This window comes from Phascolarctos cinereus, unplaced genomic scaffold, assembly GCF_003287225.1.
Source record: "Phascolarctos cinereus isolate Bilbo 61053 unplaced genomic scaffold, phaCin_HiC Scaffold_5;HRSCAF=322, whole genome shotgun sequence".
NCBI lineage: Eukaryota > Metazoa > Chordata > Mammalia > Diprotodontia > Phascolarctidae > Phascolarctos > Phascolarctos cinereus.
The window spans coordinates 338,528,833-338,556,614 of NW_027555958.1; the positions used below are offsets into that span (position 1 = coordinate 338,528,833).

Here is a 27,782-nt window from a genome sequence, read left to right on the forward strand (position 1 = left end):
AATATCTATAACACTTCTGATATTTCTTCTATTTTAATGACTACATTATTTTAAAGATTCTATGTCACCAGTACCTAAGACAACTTCATAGCTAATGTTAAAGAAGCAGCACTGAGACATAACAATCACCATCAACATTTATACAGTGCTTATTATGTACCAGGCACTGTGTTAATCTCTTTATAATTATCATCTCATTTGATCTTCACAAGAACCCAGGGAATCAGGTGCTATTTATTATTCTACTGTTTAGTAATTTTTTCAGTTGTGTCCAACTCTTCATGACCCCATTTGGGGTTTTCTTGGCAAAGATACTGGAGTGATTGGCCATTTCCTTCTCCAGCCCATTTTATATATGAGGAACTAAGGTAAACAGGGTTAAGTGACTTGCCCAGGGTCAATCAGCTAGGAAGTGTCTGAGGGTGCATTTGAACTTAGGAAGAGGAATCTTTCTGATTCCAGGCTTGGCGCTCTATCCACTATACCACCCAGCTACCCTATTTTAGCCCCATTTTATAAATGACAAAACTAGGGCAAACAGAGGTTAAGTGGGTTGCCCAGGGTTACAGAGTTAGTAAGTGTCTGAGGCCAGACAGGTCTTCCTGACTCAAGGCCCAGCATTTTTTCAATATTGCCTGGAACACAGCACATTTTGTAGTATGTGGTTAATAAGTCTTTGCTGACTAGCTAACATATGTTTTTTGACTGATAGGGGAAATGAACAGGAAATAATATTAGTGGTACATTAAAAAACACACCAAAGTATGTATTTGGCAAGGTGGTTTGGACCTGTGACTTCTTGGTGTAGTGAACTGGTGAGGGTACTGACTCTATCGATGTAGATCAGCAACTGTTCTGCACCTGACACTCTTCCAGTTCTCACCATTTCACTATGCCACCTCTCAAAGCATGTCATGTCCACAAAAAGTAGTTAACTTATGTGAAGACTGCCTTTTAACTTATTTCCTAAATTCTCTAAGGTTAAATCTAAAGGCAAGAAATTATCAAGGAAAAAAAGCACACTTACTCTTCATCAGGGATAATGGGACGGCCAAAAAACATTTCCATGAAGCATTCCAAAAGTTTCTGAGTTCCCTGATGAAGATACAACTGATTGGCTAACAAGGCAAACCCACGATTCTTCAAGAATTTATCTTTCTGTTCCTTAGATGCTCTACCAAAATATGCGGCCAGAAGCTAAGCAAAAAATGATTATGACAACTTAGCCGATTATGCTTATATTAAAAATATATTTACAATTCATTCTGATTAACTTTACTAGAGAAGGAAATTAATTTAAATAAAGAGAAAGTATTATCATTACAGTAAGAAAGATATTTAGCATGATTTTTAGAATTCAGAGTTAGTAACAAAGTATTCATATAATATTGAATAGAGTCTATTCTTTATCTCAGAAGAAAATGATCAGATAATTGCTTTAAACTATTGACTAAATTCCTATTCTATAAGCTGAGAAATGTAATAGTGTTTAAACACTATGTTTCAAAGAATGGATGATGACTTGACAAGCATTTTTATAGTGGGGATTCCTTTTGGAGATGGGGTGGGAACTAGAAGGTTCCTGAAGTTCTTTCCAACTTTATAAAGTTTGTGATTCTGTGAAAGGTAAATCTTTATGTTCATTTTGTTATGTAATTGAGAAACAACTTAAACACTGACATTAAACTAAGCTACCATTAATATTTACTTCTAATGACAGACTTACATAGGACTCAGAAAAATCAGCACTTTTTTCTGTGCCTAGGAAAATACCTTTTTGCCTCAGTACAATGTTAGGCAAAGCTATAAATAGAATATCCATTCTTTATCTCAAAAGAAAACAATCAGATAATTGCTTTAAATTATATAATAAACTTTTTGGAAGTGAGTCACCAAATCCTATTCCAAAAATCTGAGAAAAACGAAAGTTCTGTTTGTATTTTGTTTTTAAACACTATGTTTCAAAGAACAGATGATGACTCAACAGGCACTTTTATAGTGGGGATCCCTTTCAGTTATGAAGTGGACTAGATGGTCCCTCAAGTTCTTTCTAACTCCACAAAATCTGATTCTGTGAAAGGCAAATAGATAAATTCATTTTGTTATGTATCTGAGAAACTCATATGACAAAATTAATTTAGTATCCCATCTGCAAAATGCCTATTTTCCCCAAACCATTGCAAATGATTTGAAAGTAACCAGATGTATGAATCTGTTGTCAAAATATTGTACTGACCTAGAATATTGAGAACTAAATGGAGCTTACAACTGAATGAAAATGCAATAATAGAAGATCAAGATTTTTGGTTGGTTCATTATTGCTGTTGAGTTAAGCTTTAGAGTTATCTTATAATCCTATTTGAGATTCAATTTCATTTACATATATTTTCTAAATTAAAAGTCACATATAACATTTCTTCCTACTTTAATAACTCCTTGTTGTATAGGAGGTGATGGGTGGTTGAGAAGAACTATAAGTGTGTCTGCTTGAATAAGTTTGTCCATCACATGTTCAAGCATGATATCAGGCAGGATCAGAAGAACTCCACGTAAGAGGTCATATAACCCACAGCATATAAGGACCAGACAATCCTCAGTTGAACTAAAAATTAGAAAGAGAAAGTATTACCTCCACAGTAAGAAAGATATTTACTACAGAATTCAGTATGAGTAACAGAGTATTCCTATAATACCAAATAGAGTCTCTAATATTTAACAGGTTTCCTGACTTAATACTTTTTCACAAGTTTACTCAATAGCATCCCTGATATTTAAGGTGCATAACTATCTTGAAAAATTTTCTCTGATTAAAGAATTTTCTCTCTAATAATCATATGGTTAAATAGAATTAAATACTACATATAATTAAAGATAATCTTTTTCGTCACTAAAATGTATACTAATTATAAGGAGTAAATGAATAAATAGAAACATTTAATTTCAAGGAATGTTAACGTTCTCAAAGAAAAATTCAGTATTTGCATACCTATCAGTACTTGTAGTTTGCTTATAAGTTTGTTCATAACCTGGAGTAAAGGTAAAGTTTTCCCAATCTTCAGGAACAATGTTCTTGTCAGCAAGACTTGGCCATCGTGCAACAGCTGAGGATCCATTCTGAGAAGGAAAAGCTAGCCCTAAACTTGCAATAATACTATGGCTTCTTTGAAATGAAGAAAGCCCCTTTATATTATCAGGACGGCGTAAGGAGAACTCATCTCCAGGATTCTCACCATCAAATCTCAAATCTGCATTTGGATCTTTGTTATCCAATACAATTGATGGGTATTCTTCTGAATCTGGTTTTGGAACATCATTGACAAAAATTTGTGGGGAAGGTAATTCTTCTGATTCACAAATGGTTTTTGCTGATTCACAACTACTGATGAATATCCCTTCATGGACTTTTTTCAATATTTCCGCATTCTCCCCAGAATTAACCTTCTCTGGTTGAATAGAAGAAATGTCATCTGGAACATTTTCTAAATTGTCAACACTCCAGCCCAAACTTCCTGACAGCTTACGTGGCTGCACCAATGGAGAAGAAGCAGGTGATGTCGGTACACTTTTAGAGCGTAATATTTGAATTATATTCTGCTGTGGAATAATGCTTGGAGTACTGCTTCCTGACAAAATCAGATAGGAAATAACATTTTAGATTACACTTAAAACACTTCATCTGTCCAGCTGCTTTCACAGAATAAAATGATCTACCTAAGTATGAACTAAATAAAGGAATTTTCTGGATAACTGCTACTTACTATTTTCAAGCACCAAAACTTCCATAAACCAATTTGATGGAATTCTTTCTAAAATATTTTATGTGCATTATTCTGTTATTTATTATTATGAGCATTATTTTATTACCATAAGATTACAGTATTCAAGAACTGGTTAGAACCTTAGGGTACATGTAATCCAAGTTAAAATTTTACAGATGAGGAAAATGAGGTCTGGTGGTTAGGTGACTTGTCACAGGGGATATTTTATTCCAGGTCTTTTGACTCTAAGTCCTGTTCTTTTTCCATTTCTTAATGCTACTTTCTCTGCACACAAGTTAACCTTTTCTGTATTACTCAGGGTTAATATTATTAAAGAAATTATTGCACTATAATAAAGTAATATTGTTGAGTTGAAGGATGCTCTTGAAAGCTCCTGAGGCACTAGTAGGGATGCTAGCTTCTATGCTAAAGGGACCCAGAATTTTACTTGACCTAACTGATGGAAAGAATGGAGGGAAAGAATCTGATAATTAGATATAACGAAAAAAAGAAAAAGGAATGAGTAACTTCATCAAAAATCCAAAACTAGAAAAAAGGGGTGACAAATGGAAAGAGATTTGGCAGCAGGAAAGAAACTTTGTTGGAAGAGTTGTCTTAATTAAGCAAACATAAAAAGAAACAAAGTATTTTCTTTGCATAGGAAGAGGAATTTTTTAAAAAATACTAATTCAAGAAGAAAAAGCAATATTAGAGACAAATGGAAGAAAATACAAACTTGACTCTAATAACATGAAATGTGAATGATTTTTAAAAAATTTTTTAAATGAAAAAAGTGACAGTTTAGATAAAAATAACAAAACATTACAAAACGACGTTTGTAAGAAAAACACTAGATAACAGAGTTAGGATCCCAGCACCTCTCAACACATGGGTTTGAACCTACTAAGATGAAATTCAACAGGAATAAAATGTAAAATCTTACATTGGGTACAAAAAAACTAACATTACAAGCACAATGATAAAGGCATAATAATACAGCAGTTTTTCTGAAAAAGATAAAGGGAGTGTAGAAGACTTCAAGTTTAATATGAGTCAGTATAATTATTAGTCATTAGTTAATAGTAGTCAACAAGTTTCTCCCCACTCCAATCTATCCTCCACTCAGCCACCAAAGTGATTTTCCTAAAGCTTCGACCCAATAATATCACCTCATTCTCTCTTAGCCACATCCCCCATAAACTCTCATGGCTCCTCATACCCTCCAGAATCAAATACAAAATACTGTCTGACATTCACAAAGCCTTTCTTAACCTAGCTCCCTATCTTTCCAGCCTTCCTACACCTCACTTCCCACCATACTCTTCCATCCACTCTTTTTGTTCCACAAATAAGACACCCCATCTCTCAGCACTGGGCATTTTATCTAGCTGTCTCCCATGTCTGGAATGCTTTTTCTCCTGATCTCCAATTATTGGCTTCTGCAACTTCCTTTAAGTCCCAACTAAAATCCCAACTTCCAAATGAAGCCTTTCCAAACCCCTCTTAATTCTAGGGTTTTCCCTCTCTTAATTATTTCCTATTAAGGTAAGCACTGTCTTTTGCCACTTTTTGTATCTACAGAGCTTTTCACAGTGTCTTGCACATAGTAGGTGCTTAATAAATGTTTACTGACTGACTCAGCAGTGAGATATGAAAGCCAAAAAATTTAATGGAATCTTAGACTACATTAATTGGGGCATAATTTACAGAAATGAGGAAATGATAGTCCATTGTGTTCTACTCTTTTCACAATTCACCAGGAATACTGTGTTTAGTTCAGGGTGCCACAGTTTAAAAAAAAACATTGTTAAGTTGAAGAGTGTCCGGATGAAGGTAACTAGGATTGTGAAAGGCCTAGAATAGAATCCATGGCATATCAAGAAGGGCTGTTGTGGAAGAGGGATAAGGCTTGTTGTGGCTAGTCCAAGCAGTGGAAGTTGCAAAGGGACAAATTTAGTCTTACTTAGAGAGATCTAATAGTGGAATGGGCTGCTCCAGAGGTGATGGGTTCTCCTTTGGAGATTTTTAAGCAGAGGTTAAAAGACCACTTGCTGGCTATGTTCTGGTGGGGATTCTTTCGGGTTTAAGTTGGACAAGATCAATACTGAGGTCCCTTTCAACTCTCATGTCCTACAATTTTTAAAAAATGCATACTCTTGAAAAATTACTAATAAAACTAATACCATTGTATTAGTTAAAGCTATAGTTAGCTTTAAAACTTTTTTTTTACTATAAGTCACAGGCATTCTGGTGGTAAAACAAAATAAAAGTGGAATCTTACATAAACTGAAGATCTGAGTAATGACAAGTGAATACCTACACTATTTTATGATTTAGGGATAGAGACAAGGCCAAGCTACACAGGAAATGAAAGAACTGGTATGGAATAGAACAGAGCCAGAGACAGGGAAGGCAGTGAATATAGGGCTAAGTTAAAGGTAGAAGAAGAAAGCTGGTAACTAATGGTGGCAGGACAAGAAAGAGAAATGAACCTGGACATAATTAGGATGAATAAGCATGGCTGAGACTGGAATGAAGACAAAAACTCTAGACTATTTGAATTTCCCTCTATTTGGAACATCTTGTTTCTTGTTTCATCAGTTCTTCTGAAGATTCAGGTTGAACAGAAGTTTGGTAGGCTATTTTTGAGTTACTTTTTCATATAGAATATGATAAAATTATATTTCCATAAAAATATTCTTAATTTTCCTCAGCTTAGTCTTCAATTAGTAGGAATTATTCAAATTATATTACTAAATTACATATTTTTATACATCCCAGACGACAAAAATGAGGAGTTTTTTGGGGGGGAGGGGAAAGAAAGCAGTGTTGTAGACAATGTTACCTTCGGACAATGAAGCAGTAAAACCAGACGGACTTATAACTGTACATCCAGGACTAGTAATATTCTTTCCTCCACTGCTGGAATGCCTCAGGTACATGATTGATTGTACTTTTTCCTGAAATATCTTGCCATCTAGAATAAAACAAGAGAACAACATTTAAGAAATTTCTTCCTCAAAAAAAGAATCATACAAAAATGGAAATTCATTAAACCAAATCTTTTAACTCAGTCCCTTAAATTCAATGTTAATAAAGAACCAAATATATACAATACATTCTAGAAATATCAACATAATTTGGGGGGGGAACATGTAAGCAGATTATTCTTGCTTACACAAAATTTTTCTATTGCATTCATAGTTACAAACAAAAATTAGCACTTCTTTTCAAGATAATACCCTTGTTTATTGATCTTATATCCTTAATTTGTGGGAAGATAAAGATACATATTGCATAGGATGGGCATGCATGGATAGGCTGTGATCTGCATTGATGGATGGAACATTCAAAATGATATTTACAGACCCATTTCATTATGTACATAACTATATGGTCTTTATTCTTTAGAAGATTATTAAATATTCTATTTCTCTCACATTCTTCACAAAGACCTATCACAGTGGTGGGTACTTGCCAGGGTCTCAATAAATTTCTATTTATTGATTACAGAGAAGTAATTAATAGGAAAGCAGACAAAGATGGCCTGCCTTGTTCCCTAATGTCATTGAGACTACTGTTTTGGTGTCATATTTTAACATCTCTCTTGGAACTTTCAACTTATGTAATCCTCTCCATATCCTCAACAGGATCACCTGCCAACCTCCAAAATAAATTATCCTTGGTGCAACAGGGACCACTGAAAGCTCTCAACTAGAGGAGTGATACAGTCATAGTACTTCAGGAAGATTATTTTAAGCAGCACCAAGGGCAAATTGGAAGAAGAGAATAAAATGGAAGTAGGGAGACTAACTAGGGAGCAGCTAAGAGATGATGAACTAGAGTGGTGGTTTTATGAGTGGATAGACTCAAGAAATGTGGAAAGAGAATCCACAATGCTTGGAACCGATGCTTTCGCAAGCATTCTACACTTTCCACAATACCCACCACACCAATACCAACCCTGGGTCACCTCCTCTACTTCACTTCCCAGGGTGGAGGAAACCCTGATGACTGCAACCATTATGCAAACTTATCTTGACTTTCAAGGTTACTTATCAAACATCTGTTACATACTCTTCTCTCTACCTCAAAATGTCTTATACATTCTCCTTCTCTTCCTAAGACAAAGAGATTTCCCCTTCTTCCTACCAAAGCTGACCATACTAACTGTGCTTGATCTCCTGTTTCCTGCAGACCTTGAACCATTAATCATTTCCTATTATATCTTCAGTTCTCTCTAATGGGATCTGTCTCCTCTAAGAACCTGAGTAGTTCTTCAATATCCTCCAATATCCTAAAATCCTTCTCTCAATCCTGCTACCTTCTCAAACCCACACTCTCTCTCCTTCCTACACTACTAAACTCTTTGAAAAAGTCAACCTTCACTGGCATTATTTCCTCACTACTCCTTCACTGTTTAATTACATTCCATCCCTCCCATCACTACTACCATTAAAACAATAATATCATCACTTCTGTGTCTCATTCACTTCTACAACTTCAATTACCAACTCCATGGAGATGCCTCCTAAACGACTATCTGTAGTCCTGACCTTTCTTTAGAGTTTCAGACCTCCTTTTCTGTCCACAGGTCATCTTTACCAGAATGTCCCATTAATACTTCAAATTTAAGAGGGTTTAAACTAAACTCATTATCTTTCTTGCTAAACATACTTCTCTTTTTTTAATGTTACTGTGAGTAGAATAATCATTTGTTAAGTCTCTCATGTTTGCAATGCTAGGGGTAACTTGATTGTTTCTAGTTCTTTATCCTTCATATCCAAGCAGTTACCAAGTGCTATAACATTCTGCCTTCACAGAATTTCTAACATCAATTCCTACTGCCACCATTCTAGTATAGGTTTTCCCTTGTCTGTACTCTTGAAATTGCCTCCTTAGAGAGTTTTACATATTCATTCTCTTCTGCTTCCAACCCATCCTTCATATCACTGCCAAAAAAACCTTTTTTAATTTAAGCATAAATCTATTCATGTCACTCTTCTGCCCCCCCCCAAAAAAAGTATTCAGTGAATAACTGTTCTCTCTAAGTGAAGTTTACAATCTTTGGTTTGGCATTCAAGACCCTCAACAATTTGGCACCTAGCCTTTTCTCATATTAATCCCTTTACACATTCTATGCTCCAAGCTAAAATATTCTAAGACCTAACTCTGAAGAGGCACTGGACTCTTGCAAATCTAGTCCCCATAGAAGGTCCCTTTGGAATATCCTCTCTTCTTTTCTGAAATGAATTTAAAAAATTCCTTAAAAGCTCAACTTAAACGCCACCTTCTATAGGAAATCTTCCATGATCTGCATGCTCACCAACAACTTTTCCCATCAGACTTCACACAGTACTTCGTTTTGTATTTCTTCAATGCACTTACTGTACATTATTGTATATTATGCCTATCCTTGTTGATGTAATTATTTCCTTCACTAGAATGAGCCCTAGAGAAGGAATCATGTGTTATTTAGATTTTCTATCTTCCCTAAAGTCTGACATAGTGCTTTGCATGCAATGGGAGCTTAATATGCTTATTCTTTTGTATTGTATGGGTTAAGTCTTTAAAATCCTACTTCCATGTCCCATTATAATACACAGGTTAAATCAGATTTGCCCTGTCAAATATAACCAACTTCAAAAGATGCTGTATGTAGGCAAGGGGAAGGACCAGTGAAATAACACTGGAAAGAATGTTGCAAATTGTGGAAGACCCTGAATGCCAGGCTAAAGAGTATATATTTCATTCAAAAAGCTGTGAGGTATCACTGACAATTTTTGAACTGAAGAAAGTCTTGCTCACACGTTGCCTTTCACAAAACTTCTTAACAAACGCCTAATGTTACCTTTAAATTTTTTTTAAAATTTATTTTGTTTTTAATTTATGTGATAAAACAAGCATTTCCATAACACAGTATAGTAAAAAAAAAAAAGACTGCACATGAAACTGCAAATCTATTATGTACAACTTGCCATTCCTTTTAAATATAATAAAGTTATCATGTAAATTTCTTTTTCTTTTCTTCCCCTTTTTCTTAACTTTGAATGAAGTAGAAAGAAAAAAATAAGACAATTAAATATAATGTACATGGGAACATACCTACCTATATGCAAGGAAAAGTAGAAGTTGGTGGGATTATGACAAACATAAGTATTAGTAGGAGGGTGAACTGCTAAAAGGAAGTTGAAAATAAGTGTCAATAATTCCAGATCTGGGGGTGAACCAAGAACTTCTTCAATTATTTTCACAAAGGAGCTACAAACCTCCCGGGCATGGATGTCAGGTGCCCCTCTTTGTGTTCCTGAAAACAACAACATTATTTTAAAGAGAACCATCAAATAACAACATTCTTCACTTCACAGTACATTTCTTTAAAAGGAGAATATTTAATATAGAAGGAGAATGACAGCAGAGATAAATGCTTCTAGGCAGAAGAACTGGGTTCAAAACCTGTCCTGATACTTAGAGGCTATGGCAGCTCCAGTAACAGGACTCCTACATGGAAAGAGGTCCTCAAACTGACAAAAATCAAGGAGCTTTTGCAAACAGGACTTAACTGGCTACTCTAAAGTACACATATAGAACTGAATTATATTCAATAATTAGTATTGATAAAGATTATTATTATTGAATGTTATTAAGTATTTGCTGTCTAGCTCACTGCATGAAATTTAGAATTCACTAAAGAGTAATGATAATGCAGGGATGGTATAATGGAAGGATCAACAGATTGGCAGTAAGGATACCTGGGTTCTATCCCATTACCTAGATGTATAGCCTCAGGCAAATCAATTAACCTTGTTAGCGTCAGTTTTCTCATCTGCAAAATGAGCCAGCTGGACTACATGATTTCTAAGGTCTTTTCCAACTTTAACATTCTATGATGTAAGCCTGAAACACAGGCATAATATAATTGTATAGAGATCTGCTAAAGCTCTCTCTGCCAAAATCAAAGTTAATACTTTCCTGGCTTGTTTTAAGGTTAATTTCATCCTTGAAATAGAAGAGGAAGCAAACTGAGTAACTGCTATACAGGACTTGATGGTCATCATTCATGCTCAGCAATCTGGGGGGAATATTGGGGGAAAAGAGATAAAGGTTAACCAGGAAGGAGGATTGACAAGGCAGAAATAGGCAAAAGATCAAGGGGGGGAAGGGCAGAGGGAGGGTGGTAAGAAATTCTAGGGTACTAGAAAGTAATTACTGAAATAACTGGCTGTAAGGAAATGATGGCATAACTAGATTATGTGAATTTCTGTAGAGAAAAGACCATTTAGAGGCTTTAGCAGAAGAATGATCTAGAAGTACAAGAGAGGAGAGCAACAAGTATCCTAACCCTTCTCAGCTCTAGTGATAATGAAATCACCTCCCTTGGAGATCTGGAGGGAGGTGGTATTCTTCAAGTTTCTAAAAATACAAGAGGATGGAAGGAATAAGAACTGCTAATTAAGTAATAGGATCAAATGAGGTAATATATGTAAAGAACTTTGTAAATCTTAAAGCAATATGCAAATATTAGCTATTATCTATAATTTGATATGGAACCAACTACTGTCTGAGGCAATTCATTTTCCTTTTGTTGTTGATCTGTTGTGTCAGTCAAGTCAGACTCTTTGTGACCCCATTTGGGTTTTCTTGATACAAATCCTGGAATGGTTTGCATTTCCTTCTCCAGCTCATTTTACAGAGGAGGAAACTGAAGCAAACATGGTTAAATGACTTGCCCTGGGTCACACAGCTAGTAAGTGTCTGAGGCCAGATCTGAACTCAGGAAAATGAGTCTTCCTGACACTAGGCCGGGCACTCTATCCAGTGTGCCACTTTGCTGCCCCCATTCTCCTTTTAGATTGTTTAATTCTCAGTAAGTTTTTTCTTACCCTGAGCCTAAACCTGCCTTAATATACTTCCTACATCAATCTTCTAATTTTACCTTTAAGAGACAAGCAGAACAAATTTAATCTCTCTACAAAAATTTATAATCCTAAGCACTAAAGAGGCAAATAAAAAAAATATATTTTTAAAGAAGCATAAGAATTCACATTTTGTAAAAGTACCTGTAAAACCTGACAAGTTAGTAGAAAGTGATGAACCACTCGAGCTTTCAATAACTGCTTGATATTAAACATCTGTAGGTGGTGATTAGCTCTAATAAGGACTTCAAGCGCTGCCAAGAGAGTTTCCCAAACACCTTGCTAGAAAAATAAACAACATCAATTAATCAACCAGCAAGCTAAAATATGGTAAATGGCTTTCTAAAAATACATTCTACGTACCAACTGAACTACAATCTTAATGACAAGATTAAATTTATTTGAAAGTAAAGGTAACCACTAACTCCTGTAACTCTTTGATTGTCAGTGTTAGCAACTTCCCACAGCAAATTACTTTGTGTTTATTTTGTATTTCTCTGTGTATTTGTTCACTTCCCCAACAAGGGCATAAATTCCTTGGGTGCAAGAACAGTTTTATTTGAATAGGTGTATCCTAAGTACCTTATATCTAGTCAGCAATTAATAAATGCTTAATGAAATGAACTCAAAGTACCCTTATACTTAGCACTTAATTCTTAATGAATTGGAATTGAAACCATCCACAAGATACGTAGTATTTAGATTTTTTTTCTTAAAATCATACTTTTACATTTAGAGTTGAAGAGCCTTTAAGGATTGATCATCTAATCCAACCCCTTCATTTTACAGTTGAGGAAACCGAAGCCTGAAAATGTTAAGTTACTTGCCCACGGTCACACAGGTAGTTAAAAAAGGGGCACCAAGATCAGGTCTCAAGTTCTCTGACTCCAAATACAGCATTCTTTCCACTATGCTTGTATTTGAAGCTTCAATAAATGACCATGTTCTGGCAGTCAATGGGATACAAAATATCCTAAGAAGACTATTTCGCCTTAAAAAGTGAACTATCTGCTCAATGTACAAAGACATCATTACTATTTTGCTTGGTGAATTTAAGTTAAAACAGCACTAAAATGGTAAATATACAAGTAAATACAATGTTTCCTATGCTTGCTTAAAAGACAGCACTTATTCAAATAATGCTCTCAATGTAGGTTGTTACGAATTATCAGTCGGGACACTGAAACAAAATAACCGATAAAGTTAAAACTACACAGTTTATCTTTTGCAATAATTAAAATAATAAAACTCCAAATAACAAACTAACTTGCAGATCATTATGCCATTCTCAGTAAACAATTTCATAGGCTCACAGACTCACATGTTTAAAGCCTGAAGGAACCTCGGAAGCCATCTAGCTTCCTACTCCACCCCTCACTTTGCAGATCAGGGTGATGAATACTACATTTGATAACGCAGACTCAAAAGATTTTTTTTTTGCTTGAATCTATTATTTCACTGGCATAGGGAACTCTCGGAGAGAAATGATCTGTAGAGAACAATTGCTTTGTAACTTAAGAGTCTTAGAGACTTGCTTAGGCTATTAAGAGGTAAAATGACTTCCTCAGGATCACAGAGTCAGTATGTGTTAGAGGTGGGACTTCAACCAAAGTCCTCTCAAATCCAATACTGGCTCCCTATCCACTAGGGCCACGCTGCTTCTTATCTTCTTCCTTCTCTCCCTCCCTGAAAAAAAAAACCTTTCTCAAATATTTATTGAATTCTTGATTGTTTCAACTCTACTAGCTACCGAATAACTGCCACTCCTACCATCTACTTTTCCTAATGAAAGGCATAATTAAGTTGCTCCAGTTTCATACCTTAATTTTTTTCCCTGTCATTGCCTAGTTAATAAACCCTAAAAAAGAAAGGAACAACCCTACCCTTATATACACTAAATAAGTCCTTCACTTAATGTGTATGTTAGGGCAAATATTCTACTTGACATTCTAGTCTCCATTGGTTCTTACTCTTTTCCTCTTACCCTTATATACAGATGTTCCTTAAGACTCTGTTACTATATCTGTTCTTTCTATATACTCTTCCCTTTGGCAAAACTTATCCACTACATTTTTATGAGGGATAGCTCCCATATCTTTATTTCTATTCCTGACCTCTATGATGAACTAATCTCATATTTACAGTTGCCTACTGGACACTTCTATTTGGATTTTTCACCTCCAACCCAAATTCAAGTTTCTTTAGTCAGTCAACAAGAAGCATTTATTTAAGTGGTTGCTATGTGCCAGGCAGCTAGGTGGCATAATGGATTGAGCATGAAGCCTGGAGTTAGGAAAACCTAAGTTCAAAATAAGTCTCAGATATTTACTACCCGTTGGCCCTGGGCAACTCATCTAATCTATTTGCCTGAATTTTCTCAATTGTAAAATGGGGATAATAATAGCACCTCCTTCCCAGAGTTGGAATGAGGATCAAGGGAGGTAAATAAAGCACATATAAAGCACTTAGCAGTGCCTTGCACATAGCAGGCACTTAATAAACATTCCTACCCTTCCCTCCCCTCTCTTTCCCTTTCCTAAGTCCTCTGTGAAACTCCCCTAAACATTCCTCTTGCTTCCCCATTTCTGTTAATGCCTTTACTTTTCTCCTAATAAGCCACATTCTAAACCTTGAACTCAGCTTTTACTCCTCATTCACCCCCCACATTCAATTAGTTGCTAAATACTATTAATTCTATCACAGTGACATATCTTGAATCCATTACCCTTTCTATTCTTCTTGCCACTAAACTTCATTGCTTCTAGCATGTACTGATGCAATAGTCACCTAACATATCCCTCTTTCCATACTCTAAACCAGGGATGGGGAATTTTCAGCCTCGAGGCCACATGTGGCCCTCTAGGTCCTCAAGTGTGGCTCTCTGACTGAATCTAAACTTCACACAACAGATTCCAAAAAGATTTTCGGCCACATTTGAGGACTCAGAGGGCCACATGTGTCCTCAAGGCCCCAGGTTCCCAACCCCTGCAAAACCATCCTACACATTACTGTCATAGTAAACTCAGCAAAACACAGTTCAAAGCTTGTCATTCCCCTGCTCAAAATCTTCAATGTCTTCAAAGTCCAAGCTTTTGACTGAGCATTCAAGGTTCTTTATACCATCACCCCAATTTATCTTTCCAGCCTTACCTCCTACTACTCCCTACAGGTGCTCTATACTCAAATAAGATTGCATTACCCCCAATGCATCTCAGTACTTTTACATCTCCATGCCTATTCTCCTGCTCTACTCTCAGTGAAAAATATTATCTTCCCACACTCCTGCTTGTCATAATCCAACATATCTTTCCAGGCTCAACTTAAAAGTCACAGCTTCAATGAAACCTTTCTGGATCCCTTTCCCAACTATGTATGATTCCTCCCTCTTTAAAATATTTATAGCATTGCGTCCCCTAAAATAATTATGTACATTCATCACATATTCTACTTTGTATTGTATCCGTTTGTAGAAACTTTCCTTATTCCCCCATTAGAATATAAGCGACTTGATAGTAGGAACTTTCTTTAGTGTTTTAACTCCCCCAGTATTAAATATAGTACACATTGCATAAGTATCTTTGGGTGCTAATGTTTGCTGAATTTAAAAATAACCAGAAAAAACATTAAATTTGCTCAACTTAAAATTACCATTTAAGTGCTACTTGTTAAAATGAAGTTAACAAACCACGGGCAAATTAACAGATGGTGTTTGCCTAAGGATAGAAGAAGTCTTGACTTAAAGATTTTAAGAACAATAAAAGCACTTTTCAAAAAACACTGAGAAAGTGAGAAAATATTACTGCAACTGACTCTAAGTAGTTTTAATTAAGTGCTGTTGAATTTAACAAATGTGCCATACATATGTAGTGGTGAATTCCTGTAATTCCTGCAATTGGAGGCTAAAGCAGATGGACTGATTGAGCTCATAAGTTCTGAGATACAGTGTACTAAACCAATCAGGCGGCTGCACTCAGTCCAACACCAATATGAGCAAGAGGAAAGGGTGGGGAGAGGAACATTCTGCTTAAGGTGGGGTAAACTAGCACAGGTGAGAAACAGAACAGGCCAACACTCCTATGCCAATCAGTGACAGGATCTCTTCTTTAAGCACCCAATAGCTTCAAGCACAAGTGTGATAGGAAGAACCAGTTTCAAACAAAATGAAACAAAACAACATGAAAATGAAGCAGAGTTTGACTTCAGACCTTCCATCTCCTACTGTACCCACCCTCTGAGGGAAGTGGAAGAGGCAAGCTGGTAGGGAATGGGCTTTCTTTCTCCTCTTGTGCAGGTTCAAATTCCATCTCCAGCCCTATCTCCAGCCTTTGGATGGAAGGGAACTCGTGAAGCAGGGCCTCCCGTCTGAACACGTGCTTCCCATTTCATACTGTACTTATCTCCAGCCCAATCTCCAATGTCCCCTGGGAGGAAGAGTGGCTCCCTCTTCAACATCCCCACACTTGCTCACACCCTTCACATTTGAGTGACCCTGAACTTTTGCATATCATCATCTAAACCCCATTCCACAACCCCCACCCACCAATTTTTCATTCCCATCTCCCTCAACTCTCCTTGCCTAAAGTTTCATCCTAACTCCATCTATCCCTTCCACTGTGTCCCATAGAGAAAATAAAACTTCCCTTTGTCCTAAATTGTTTCCTCTCCCATACTTTCCATTTATTTGCTATTACTGAAAGCTGGCTTCCCCCAATGACACAGCCTCCAAAGTGTCACCCTTTCAAGTACTGGCTGCACCTTCATACATTCTCCTTAGCTCACTGGTCGAGGCACAAGAGTTGGAATATCCATTATCGCTCATTGCCACTTCCAGGTTCTCCCCCTGCCTCCATTCCTCAGTAACTTCCCTTCCTTCTAGGCCCATGTTATTCACATCTACCACTCAAACAAAATCCTGGTAAGCTGTTGTCTACAAACTCCCAGGTCACTCTCCTTTTCTCTGTGGGTTCAGTACCTGGCTCACAATTTTTCTTTTCTCCCCATCTCCTGCCCTTATACTTATTATTCAGTCATGTCCAACTCTTTGTGATTCCATGGACCACAGGATGCCAATACTGTCCGTGGGGTTTTCTTAGCAAAGATACTGGAGTGGTTTGCCATTTCCTTCTCCAGTGGATTAAAGAAAACAGAGTTTAAGTGACTTGCTAGTTAAGTGTCTGAAGCCACACTGGAATTCAGGTCTCCCTGACTCCATCCAGGTCCAGCACTCTATCCACGGAGCCATCTGACCGCCTAGCCCTTATACAAGGGGACTTCAAAATACATTTGACCCTTCCTCAAAGACCCTAACCTTCAAGTTTCTCAACCTACTCACATTCCATGAGCTACTGTTCCACCCCACCCCAGTCAGATACAAAGATGATTACACCTTTGACCTATCATCAACAAATGTACCACCTCTGTGTTTAAGAATTCAAAAATCCCCCTATCCTACCATAAACTATTGGGAAGTTTCACCTCTCCCTCTGCCTTTCCTTACAAAACCCTATTCTGAGTATACACTATGACCTCCAATACCATGACCCCTCAATTCTCTCCCAGGTCACCTTTCCTGCACTAACCATTCTCTTTTCTTTCCCCTATCTTGACCCCTTGGTAAACCAATTCAATTATTCACTATGCTCCTCTCTTGAATCCTAAACCCTCTTATTCTATCACCAATTATACCTAGCCAAGCCTCAGCCTTGTGTTGCTCCCAACATTAGCTGCCTTCCTCCTTCATCCATGCTGCTGAAGGAAAATGGAGAAAATCATAACTGTTCTAACTGTACCTACTACAAATTTATGTTAACACAACCTCAACTGGGCCCTCACTACTATTAAGTAATCCTATTATACCTCCCTTACCAACTCACTATCCTACTCTCCACAGTGGCTCTTCCAAACCTTGTTACCCCTTCTCGAATCTCTCATGGTTTTCCCTTTCCCTTCTTCTCTCAGCTGAGAACCTGGTCTTATATTTTACAGAAAAAAAAGTTGAGGTAATTTGCCATGAACTCTCTCTTCTCCCATCACTCAGATACCTTCTGCCACTCTCTCCTCCTTCACCCATCTCACATGGTGAAGTGGCATTACTCCTTATTAAGGCTAACCCCTCTACCTGTTCAAGAAATCCCATTCCATCTTATCTCCTCCAACAGACTGCCCCCTCTGTCATTCCCACTCTTTCACTTATTTTCAATCTCTCCTTGTCTATTAGAGCATTCCCTACTGCCTTCAGATATCCCATATCTCTCCCATCCTGAAAAAAAACCCCTCACTTGATTTTTCTATCCCAACTGACATCCTATATCTCAACTGCTCTTTGTAGCTAAACTCCCTGAAAAAGATCCACAATAGGTGCCTCTACTTTCTCTCCCTTCACTCTTTTGTTTTGTTTTGCTTTTTGGTGAGGTGATCGGGGTTAAGTGACTTGCCCACGGTCACACAGCTAGTAAGTGTTAAGTATCTGAGGCTGGATTTGAACTCCGGTCCTCCTGACTCCAAGGCCAGAGCTCTATTCACTGTGCCACCTAGCTGTCCCCTTTCACTCTCTTATAATCCAGCTTCTAACCTTATCATTCAACCAAAATTTCCATCTCCAAAGTTACTAATAACTTTAGTTGCCAAATTCAATGACCTTTTCTTTGCCTTCATTCTCCTTGACCACTCTTCAACCTCTAACACTGTTGATCACTCTCTCGTCCTTGATACTCTCTTCTCTCCAGGTTTTCAGAACACCACTCTCACCTGGTTCTCCTTCTTCCTATCTGACAACTCCTTCTCTGTCTCCTTTGTGGGATCCTCTTCTAGATCAGGCTTTGTAACCATAGGTGTTCTGGGTTCTCTTCTCTTCTCCCTCTATACTATTTCATTTCGTGCTTTCATCAGCTCCCATGGACTTAATGACCATCTCTATGATGATGACTCACAAATCTATCTTTCCTGCTTTAACCTCTCAGCTGACCTACAAGCTTGCACTTCCAATTGCCTTTCAGACAACTCAAACTGGATGTCCAGTAGACATCTTAAATTCATTCCCCTGAACCTTCCCTACCTCCTATCTTCCCTATTATTGTAGAGGGCAATACCATGATTTAGTCCCTCAGGCTCACAAGCTAGGAGATACCTTGGACTTATCACTATCTCTCCTTCTCCCATATCCAAGCTGTTGCCAAGGCCTGTTGTGCAATGTCTCTAGAATACACCTCCTTCTCTCTTCTGACAGCGCCACCACTCTAGTGCAGGCATGCATCACCTCACGTCTTGATTACTGTAATAGCCTGCTGGTGGGTCTGCTGCCCCACTCCAATTCATCCTCCATTCAGCCACCAAAGTAGTTTTCCTAAAATGAAGGTCTGATCATACTAGCTTCCTCCTCCGAGCATCAACAGAGTCCAATGGTTCCCTATTGCCCCTAGGATCAAATACAAAATGCTCTGTTTGGCATTCAAAGCCCTTCATAGTGGCATTTTCTCTGGCTGTCCCCCATGCCTGGAATGCTTCATCCTCTGCTACAACTTTTAAATCCCAGGTAAAATCCCTTCTTTTACTGGAAGCCTTCCCCAACCCCTCTTAATTCTATAGCTTTCCTTCTGTTAATTAATTCCTATTTACCTTGTCCATAGCTTGCTTTGTATATATTACTTACATGTTGTCTCCTCCATTATATTATAAGCTCCTTGAGGGGCAGGGAATGTCTTTTGCCTCTTTTTTTAACCCCAGTGCATAGCACAGTGCGTGACACATAGTAGTAGTTATTGTTGTTCAGTCATTTTCAGTCATGTCGGGCTCTTCATGACCCCATTTGGGGTTTTCTTGGCAGAAATACTGGAGTGGTTTGCCATTTCCTTCTCCAGCTCATTTTACAGATGAGGGAATTGAGGCAAACAGGGTGAAGTGAGTTGCCCAGGGTCATACAACTCAAATCTGTCTGAAGACAGATTTGAACTCAGGAAGATAAGTCTTTCTGCCACCAGGCACAGCACTCTATCCATTTCACCACCTAGCTGCCCAATAGTAGGTACTTAATAAATGTTTATTGATTGATTGATCAAGCCTTGAATTAAGCTACTAAATATATTCTATATTTGGAGCTTTTACCATATGCAAAATACAGATAAAGCAGGTTATATGTTAAGTGATCATTCCTTGTGTCTGGAATGTGCCCCACCTTGGTGTTTTAAAATTCTTAAACCTTCATTAATGTTCAAGACAAATGCTACTTCTTCCGCTAAAAAAAGAAAAAAAAGCTGTCACCCCTTCACCAAAAAAAATCTCTTCCTTATGAACTCTCACAGTATGTTTTAAAATACCATTCTAATATATTCATTCCCCATTTTGCATGGCTCATTTCTTCCATCAGAATATAGGCTGGGACTTAATTTTACATCTGTATTTTCTTCAGCACAGCACCTTCCTCACAAGCAACAAAATGGGGCAGAAAACCTCCTTACAAGGTCTGTGACTTTGAGCAGCACCCTTTTCCTCCCCAATCTATAAAAATGGCAATAACAATGCTTACACAATGCTTACACTACAGAGCTGTACTGACAACTAAATAAGACAATCCACCTACAAAATGTTCTGTACCCATAAAATGTTATGCAGTGTAAGTTCTTAACATTTGCTGAATGAATTATGTTATTCATATATTACTACTTTGGTTTATTCACTTCAGGTGTATCTTTATCTGGTTTGTTTCCTAATGATATTACAAGCTCCCGCTATTACCATTATGTAAATTCCCTTGAGTCATGCATCCTGTAATCTCAGAAAACAGTTGATTCTGATGGTGACTAAGTACTGGAACTTTATGGGCGCTTAGAATACCTGGCCATCTGAGCATCCGATGCCTAGAAATGTTGCCTAAATATATTCCGATACTGAGATACTGACCCTAGTTGCCTAATCTGAATTTTGTTCCCGACTTGATCCCTCATACTTGGCTTAACATGGATCAGTACTTAGATACTTAAACTTCTCCTTCATTTACCATCCTACCTTAGTCCTACCTTAAGCCTCTAATCCTTAAACGAAGGTTAGATACTTTGACCACACCTTTATTATTCTAGGTTTGAGTTTTAAACACCAACTTCTGCCCTGGAGCACGGACTTTACAAATTGTTCCATGTCTCCTGGTTTCATACGATGCTATAAGCTGTAATTCTTCAGTACTTAGTAACTTCATGCCCTATTTTTGATCAATTAGTTCTTCTTTAACCCCACCATCATCCACCTCTAAACTGAACATAGATCTAGTAACTGTGCGTTCCCAGCTTCCAGACTTGCCCTAGATCACAGCTGCCCATGATTCACAAGTAGAAATAAGATACATATTTTTCTTTATGAGAAAATATCACACTGAACCCCTTCTTAGAAAAATGATAAATTAATATTAAAAAGTACACGCCTCTGCTTTAGACCATATCTTCCAATCAAGTAGCAGTTCTTCTAATAACTTAACATCTTGGATTATTGCAGTGGATTCTATATCCAACTTAAACTGCCCATTCTCATTTATGCTGAGAATTTCTTCACCACAACAACCTTCAAGAAGAGTCTATGGAAAAAGCAAAAACACACACTTATTAATTAATCTAAAAACTCAATCCAGAAGAATTTTGTTAAAAGCTTGACTCCAAACATTCACTTATTGATTCTTTTTTTAAAGGCTTGGTTATTTTTCATATGAGGAAAACTGGTACTTATAATATTAAATTCAAAATATTGGTAACAATCTAGCATTACACAAAATGCTTGTAAACCTATCTGGTGAATAATTTTTTAAAAATTAAAGCTTCTAAATGTTTTCTAGCTATATATTCAGGTTTCCAAATGTTAAGTATTCCAAACCAGAAATCAATCTTCTCTTAAACCTAATGAATAAATACTTGGTTCTATATTTGCACTTCTAAAGAAATTTGAAAGAAGTAATAGTAATTTATTCCATTCTACAGAATCACTGATCAGCCAAAAATAATAGCTTTTGTACAATTTAATTAGATAAGGAGAATAAAAACTGTATGTTACATACAAATATCCATTTCTCAAACCAGTCTTTCAAAGGAAGGTGCTTTCAAAACATACAAAAGTGCTGCTAACTGGAAAGGTATTAACATATAAAAATTCAACCACTATAAAATCTAGAACATTTTTTATGGGTACTTCAAACCTAAGTGCCCACATGTAATAATTATGACAAATGAGTAGGTTCGGATAATTACTTTTGAATAAAGGAACAGCTTTTAAAAATTTCCTTTTTTCTGCAAGAATAATTATAATTGAACACAAAACTGAGTACTGATGAAAAGCTTTTGAAAAGATGGAGCTTACTAAACTCAAAAGTATGAAAAAACAGTTTATAGTCTTATACCTTCAAAATGTGAAAGCCAACAATACATTTTTGTTTAATCAACACCTGATGGATCATGGAAAGTCCATTACAGTTCTCTAACTCTTGCATTCTTTGCTGGTTGTATTTTGTTAAGGAAAGTATAACTTGTAGTGCTAAAGCTTGAGTTTCTTCACAGCTACTGATATCAACAACCTAAAAATAAAGTGGGTAAAAATATTTTATTAAGAGTATATTTTAACAAGGACAATTTTCTAACATTATGAAATATCTATCCATTAACATAATTTGAAAGCTTATTCTGATGTTTATACTCTACCTACAGCTTTTTCTCTCTTCTGAGTAGCCACAGATCTTGAGTATATTTAATTGAGAAAGGAAGCTATGAGCTCCTCAAAACCAAAAATAAATGCCTACATTCAAGTGCTAAAGTGACAATCTTACAAATCCCAGGAGCATCTTGCAATTAGTATTCTGAAAGTGTGAGAATGATAATTCTATTTTTAGTAAAAATTAAAGTAAGACCAAAGAATTCCTGGATTTTAATTTTGACTTGAATTAATTTCCTTCTGTTTTCATGTTTTAGTGATAATCTTTTCTTTTATATTATCTTCATTTCTAAATGTATCCTTACAACCTATGACTTAGTAGATAAGTCCTAAAGCACATAAGAGAACGACTTGCCCTGGAGTCATGGAGTTAGTAAGTGTCAGAGGAATTTGATCCCGGGTGTTCATGACTCCAAGTCCAATAATCTACCCATAATACCAACCTGCTTTTATCAATTTTTAATCTCATGCTTTATTGAAAAAAGTTAAGAATTTGTTACAATTTTATAAAAACACAAAAGTTCTGAACACATAACTAGAATAATGTGATACAGCCAAATGCCTATTAATTGGTAATCTCCTTTAAATTTGCATAATACAATATAATGAAATAATACCTATAATAGTATTTTGAAGTTAGTCTCATTTTGGAGGCAAAGTTTCTCAAAGCTTGGTCTTACTGATGATACTGCTACCTATATAATTCTTTTTTCAACTGCTGATTGAGATTTATATTTTTGCCCTGATAACTACTATAGAAGAAACCCCCATTTTACACAAAAATGGTATCACACAGCAAAATTAGTATTGTTTTGATGGATAAATGAAAGAACTCTGTCCACCCACAGCCAAAACACATTAAGATTTTCAGGTTTGAACATCTGACTCAAAATACTGTATCAAGAAAAATCGATTAACATTTCTCGTTTAGATGGAGTAATACTGATAGAAAATAATACCAATTCTAAATGAATGCTACATGCCTGCTGTTTTATTATAATGACAAAAATTTCTCACAATCTTGAACATTTTCAATGTTTCACTTGGTCTTTAAGGCTAATATTCTAATAGACATTTGTGAGTGATAGAAAAGTTTAGATAGCTTTTTGATTCTAGAAGATGATCTGTTAACAGGCCAGTACTTTACTTGTGGCTAAATTTGTGTTTTGACCATTTTTATCATGATGTAATTTTCTTCATTAAAAATGTAAATTTAATATGAATTTGTTCATACAGAGCAACACCGAATTTCACCTTTAATAACTAAGAGATCAGTTTAGTTTGCACATGAGTTTGTTATTCTACAATCTCTAATTCTTACCCGAGCAAAGAGAAAGACAAATGCACCTGTCCCACCAATCTCATGCAGAATTCCCTGAAGACATTTGTATTCAGTAGGCTGCAGACACTTTAGATGATGAGGTTCCAACAAGAAGCTCTGAGCCTCTTTTAAACTGAACGGTCTTTGAGACTGCACAGCTTTTACTTGCCCTTTAAGTCTAATAACTGGCTCATAGATCGTATACTGGGCAGGAAAACAAGTTGTATAAACTACAGCAAGACCTTCCTGAAAAACAAATGATTCTGCTTCAGTGACAAATAAATACATCTAGCAATGGTAAAATTTCTAATTAATCCTTACACTCTTTCTATAATGGGAAGAAAATTATTTCACTGAAGGCACAATGTTGGAAATGAGAGGCAAAGATTACAAAATCAACTGCATCTAGAAATACTAAAAAAAACAAAGCCTGGTTGAAATAAAAAATAATTATAAGAACATGTTGATAAATTTTGGGGAAAAAAACTATTTCTTTGTTTAAGATTTAAATGTTCAGCCAATTTCCAAATAAAAAACTATTTCAAAGTAGCTCATTCTTTTCATTTTAACGAAATGTGAAAAGTCAGCAAACCTAACTATAATCAAATGGAACTTTCATTTTTTCCTAATGCAATAGCAAGTTAAAGTTTTAGTTCCAAAATCATTTTAAAATTAAAAATGTTGAAAAAATATACTAAATAACGTAAAATAGAACCCACTCTACCTAAAAGATTTATTTTCTACTAGTTCCACAATGTAACATTTAAAAGACAGTTGTTTTAAAATACATACAAAATGTCCCAAAAAGTTTCAAGCTTTTAGAACTTTAAATTCTATTAAATGCAGATTAAGCATATCTTCTTTTCACTTTATTTTTCCTTGCTTTTTTTTCTTTTGAAACACGGCTAATGTAGAAATATGTTTTGCATGATTTCACAGGTATAACGGGTATAGTACTTCTTGTCTTCTCAATTGGAGGGGAAAGGGTGGAAAGGTGAAAGAGAATTCCAAACTGACAATAAAATCAAAATAAATAAACTGCACTAAGACTTTAGGGACTTTTGGGATACTCTGCATAATACAATACAAACAAATCCAAAGCATTACTCTTTCTCCAAAAAAGAAACAGATGAGATAAAAATATTAATACCAAATTATATTAATAATAATGATAGTAGTTAGCACTTATATAAGTGCTTTAAGGTTTTCAAGGCACTTTATTTACAAATATTACCTAGTTTGATCTTCATAACAACCCTGGAAAGCAGTTGCTATTATTGTACAGATGAAGAAACTGAGGCAGATAAAGGTTAAGTGACTTGACCGGGGTCACACAGTTAGTAAGTGCCTGAGGCTGGATTTGAATTCAGCTCTTCCTGATTTTGAGTCCCAACACTATATCCAAAGTAACACCTAGCTGCCTTGCATTATTAACATACAGTCAATACGTGAATAATGCTTTTTTAAAGTTCTTGAAAATTTCCCTCTACTGTTTCTAGAAACTCTATTTCAACTTCTATCTTATGATTCCCTTTCTCTGTTCTTCATGTCTTCCTCCACTAATATACTAACTCAGTACTCCATCATGGTATGGAGGTAACTCTGGGTTCACAGGATCACAACAGAGTACAGACTCTAGCCGGTTCTGCCAACTTCAAAAGGCTTTAAGTAAAAGCAAGGGCATCTGTGTATCTGTCATTTGAAGAACAGCCTAAATAATTAGCTTGGAGAGGCTCATCTCAGGTGATTCAATTTTGTTTGGTTCATTTGGGTTAAGTATTTTTGGCTGAAGAAACTCTACTTATGTGAAGAGGGGTGCTATAACTACAGTGCTGGATTCATGTGAAATAAGTAAAACTATTTTTAAAAGAATATTATCGGGCAGCTAGATGGCACAGTGGATAGAGCACTGGCCCTGAAGTCAGGAGGACCTGAATTCAAATCCGGCCTCAGACCAAATACTTGACACTTGCTAGCTGTGTGACCCTGGGCAAGTCACTTAACCCCAACTGCCTAAAAAACAAAAAAGAAAAGAAAAACAAAATGACAAAAAAAGAATATTATCATCAAAATGATAGCAACATGAAAGACTAAAATAATCAAAATCATCAATAAGAAAGGTACCAAAGTATTAATATCTTTAGATCTTCACAAATATTAATTACCATAGCAATATTAATCTTTTAAGAAAGGTTTCATTGGTATGGTTTATATGTGCACCTATCTCAGAACACAAAAGTAAAAAGAAACTTATTTACACAGGAAGGGCTATTTTAATAGCAAAATTTGGGGGCCTGTGGCAGAATGAATCAATCTGACAAACATTATTAAGCACCTACTATGTACAGGGAACTGTACCAGGCACAGGGGATACACAAACAAAAGAAAAAAAGACAAATAAGGTTGATAAGCAATGATGCTTTTCCCTAATAATAATGCCTCACAAATAAATGTAATAAACTACATTTTATGACACATAAATATTTATCCCCCAAATCTGTGACATGCAAAACTGCAAAGTGCTACAATAATGTTATTACAATTTCAACAGCCTAAGTAATAAAAACTCTACAGAGGCAATGGGCTAAGAATCAGAATGCACCATTTTTCTCAAAAAAGATCACATTTAAACAATAGAGAATGCAGGAAACAAAAGAGAAAGACTTCCAAAGCTTATTTAAAACAAAGAATTCTGAGTGATAACAAAATAAACAAACACAAACACACAGTATTGTGAAATTCTCCAATCACTTTCCAAACTTACAATTAAGAGATCAATGTCCACATCTTTCTGGGTCATAAAGAGTTCTCTGATTTGTTCACACTGCAGAATTCCTTTATTAATGTATTTGGAGTGATCATTCACTGACTTGCCATATTTACAAGGCATTAGAAAAGTATAGTCAGGTCCACAAGCATAAAGATAAAAGGCCTCTTGTGGACCAATCTTGGCTCCTACATTGGAGGAAAACAAGTAATTAGTTCTTCAAAATGTGCCAACCACAATTATTCATAAAAAGCAAAGATTTGAAAGCTACAGTATTTTGTGTTTCTTTTTTTGGGGGGGGGTGTAGGTTTCTGGCCATGTGTCCTAAGACAATTAATTCTTTCCATCTACTCTCTCTTTATCTTGTATGTAAATAGATGCTTACATGCTGTCTCCCCTATAAACTGTGGGGACAACATTTTTGTCTTTCTCTGAAACCCCAGGTCTTCACACAGTGCCTGGCATATTTAAGTGTTTAATAAAATGACTGCTGACTGACATAAAGGTAATGGAATAGTTTTGTGCTGTAAGAAGCAATGAACATAAAGACACAGAGAAGCATAGGCAGATTTATATGAACTAATACGAACCAGGGGGAAAAAAATGACTAAAACAATGAAAATGGAAAAAACAACAAAAAAATCTAAACTGAATGTTTTGATATTATAACAATCAAATCTGACCCCAGAGATGAGCTTTATTTCCCCCCACATAATACTACATATAACATCAGATATTTTTTGAAATGTTGGTTGGTTTTGCTGAACTATTTTGCATCTTTCTTTTTAAAAAAATTTGTTTATTATAAGGAAGGGCTCTTTGGGAGGAGTTAAAGGGAGATATACAGTGGGAAACAGATGATATAAAAACAAAATAAAAATTTATTTTAAAAAGAATGATAATGGTAATGAGACACATGATTTACACACAGGTGATAACACAAATAATTATTTTTGTCTAAATTTTTTTGTAATTAATGATTTTTCTTCATCATCACCATCAAACATTTTGTTAAGTGCTTCTTATTATGTGCCAGGCCCTGTGCTAAGTCCTACAGGATATAAAGAAAGGCAAAAACACAGTCTCTGCCCTGAAGGATGTCACATTCTAATGATACAATAATAACGCAAATATATATTGTGTGTGTGTGTATACACTTATGAATATAATGCAAAAATGATGCAAACAAAATGTGCAAATAAGACATATACAGTGTAAAAAAAAAAGGGAGGTGATCTCAAAGAGAAGCTACTAACAGGCAGGTGAAGATTGGGTGAGAGGGACCAGGAAAGGTCTCTTGCAGAAGAGAGAATTTGATCAGAGTTTCTAAGAAAGCCAGA

The 27,782-nt window shown here is 36.0% G+C and overlaps 1 protein-coding gene across 1 annotated transcript in view; it reads right to left on the reverse strand.

The window, feature by feature from the left end:
- Positions 1–27,782, reverse strand: part of LYST (lysosomal trafficking regulator) — a 161,971-nt gene that overhangs the window by 82,763 nt on the left and 51,426 nt on the right. Inside the window, 11 exon segments of the mRNA XM_021000474.2 lie at positions 1,028–1,197; positions 2,425–2,602; positions 2,987–3,623; positions 6,604–6,735; positions 9,868–10,032; positions 10,035–10,065; positions 11,819–11,956; positions 21,084–21,233; positions 22,047–22,220; positions 23,676–23,921; positions 26,440–26,630. Coding sequence (XP_020856133.1) covers positions 1,028–1,197; positions 2,425–2,602; positions 2,987–3,623; positions 6,604–6,735; positions 9,868–10,032; positions 10,035–10,065; positions 11,819–11,956; positions 21,084–21,233; positions 22,047–22,220; positions 23,676–23,921; positions 26,440–26,630 — 2,212 coding nt within the window.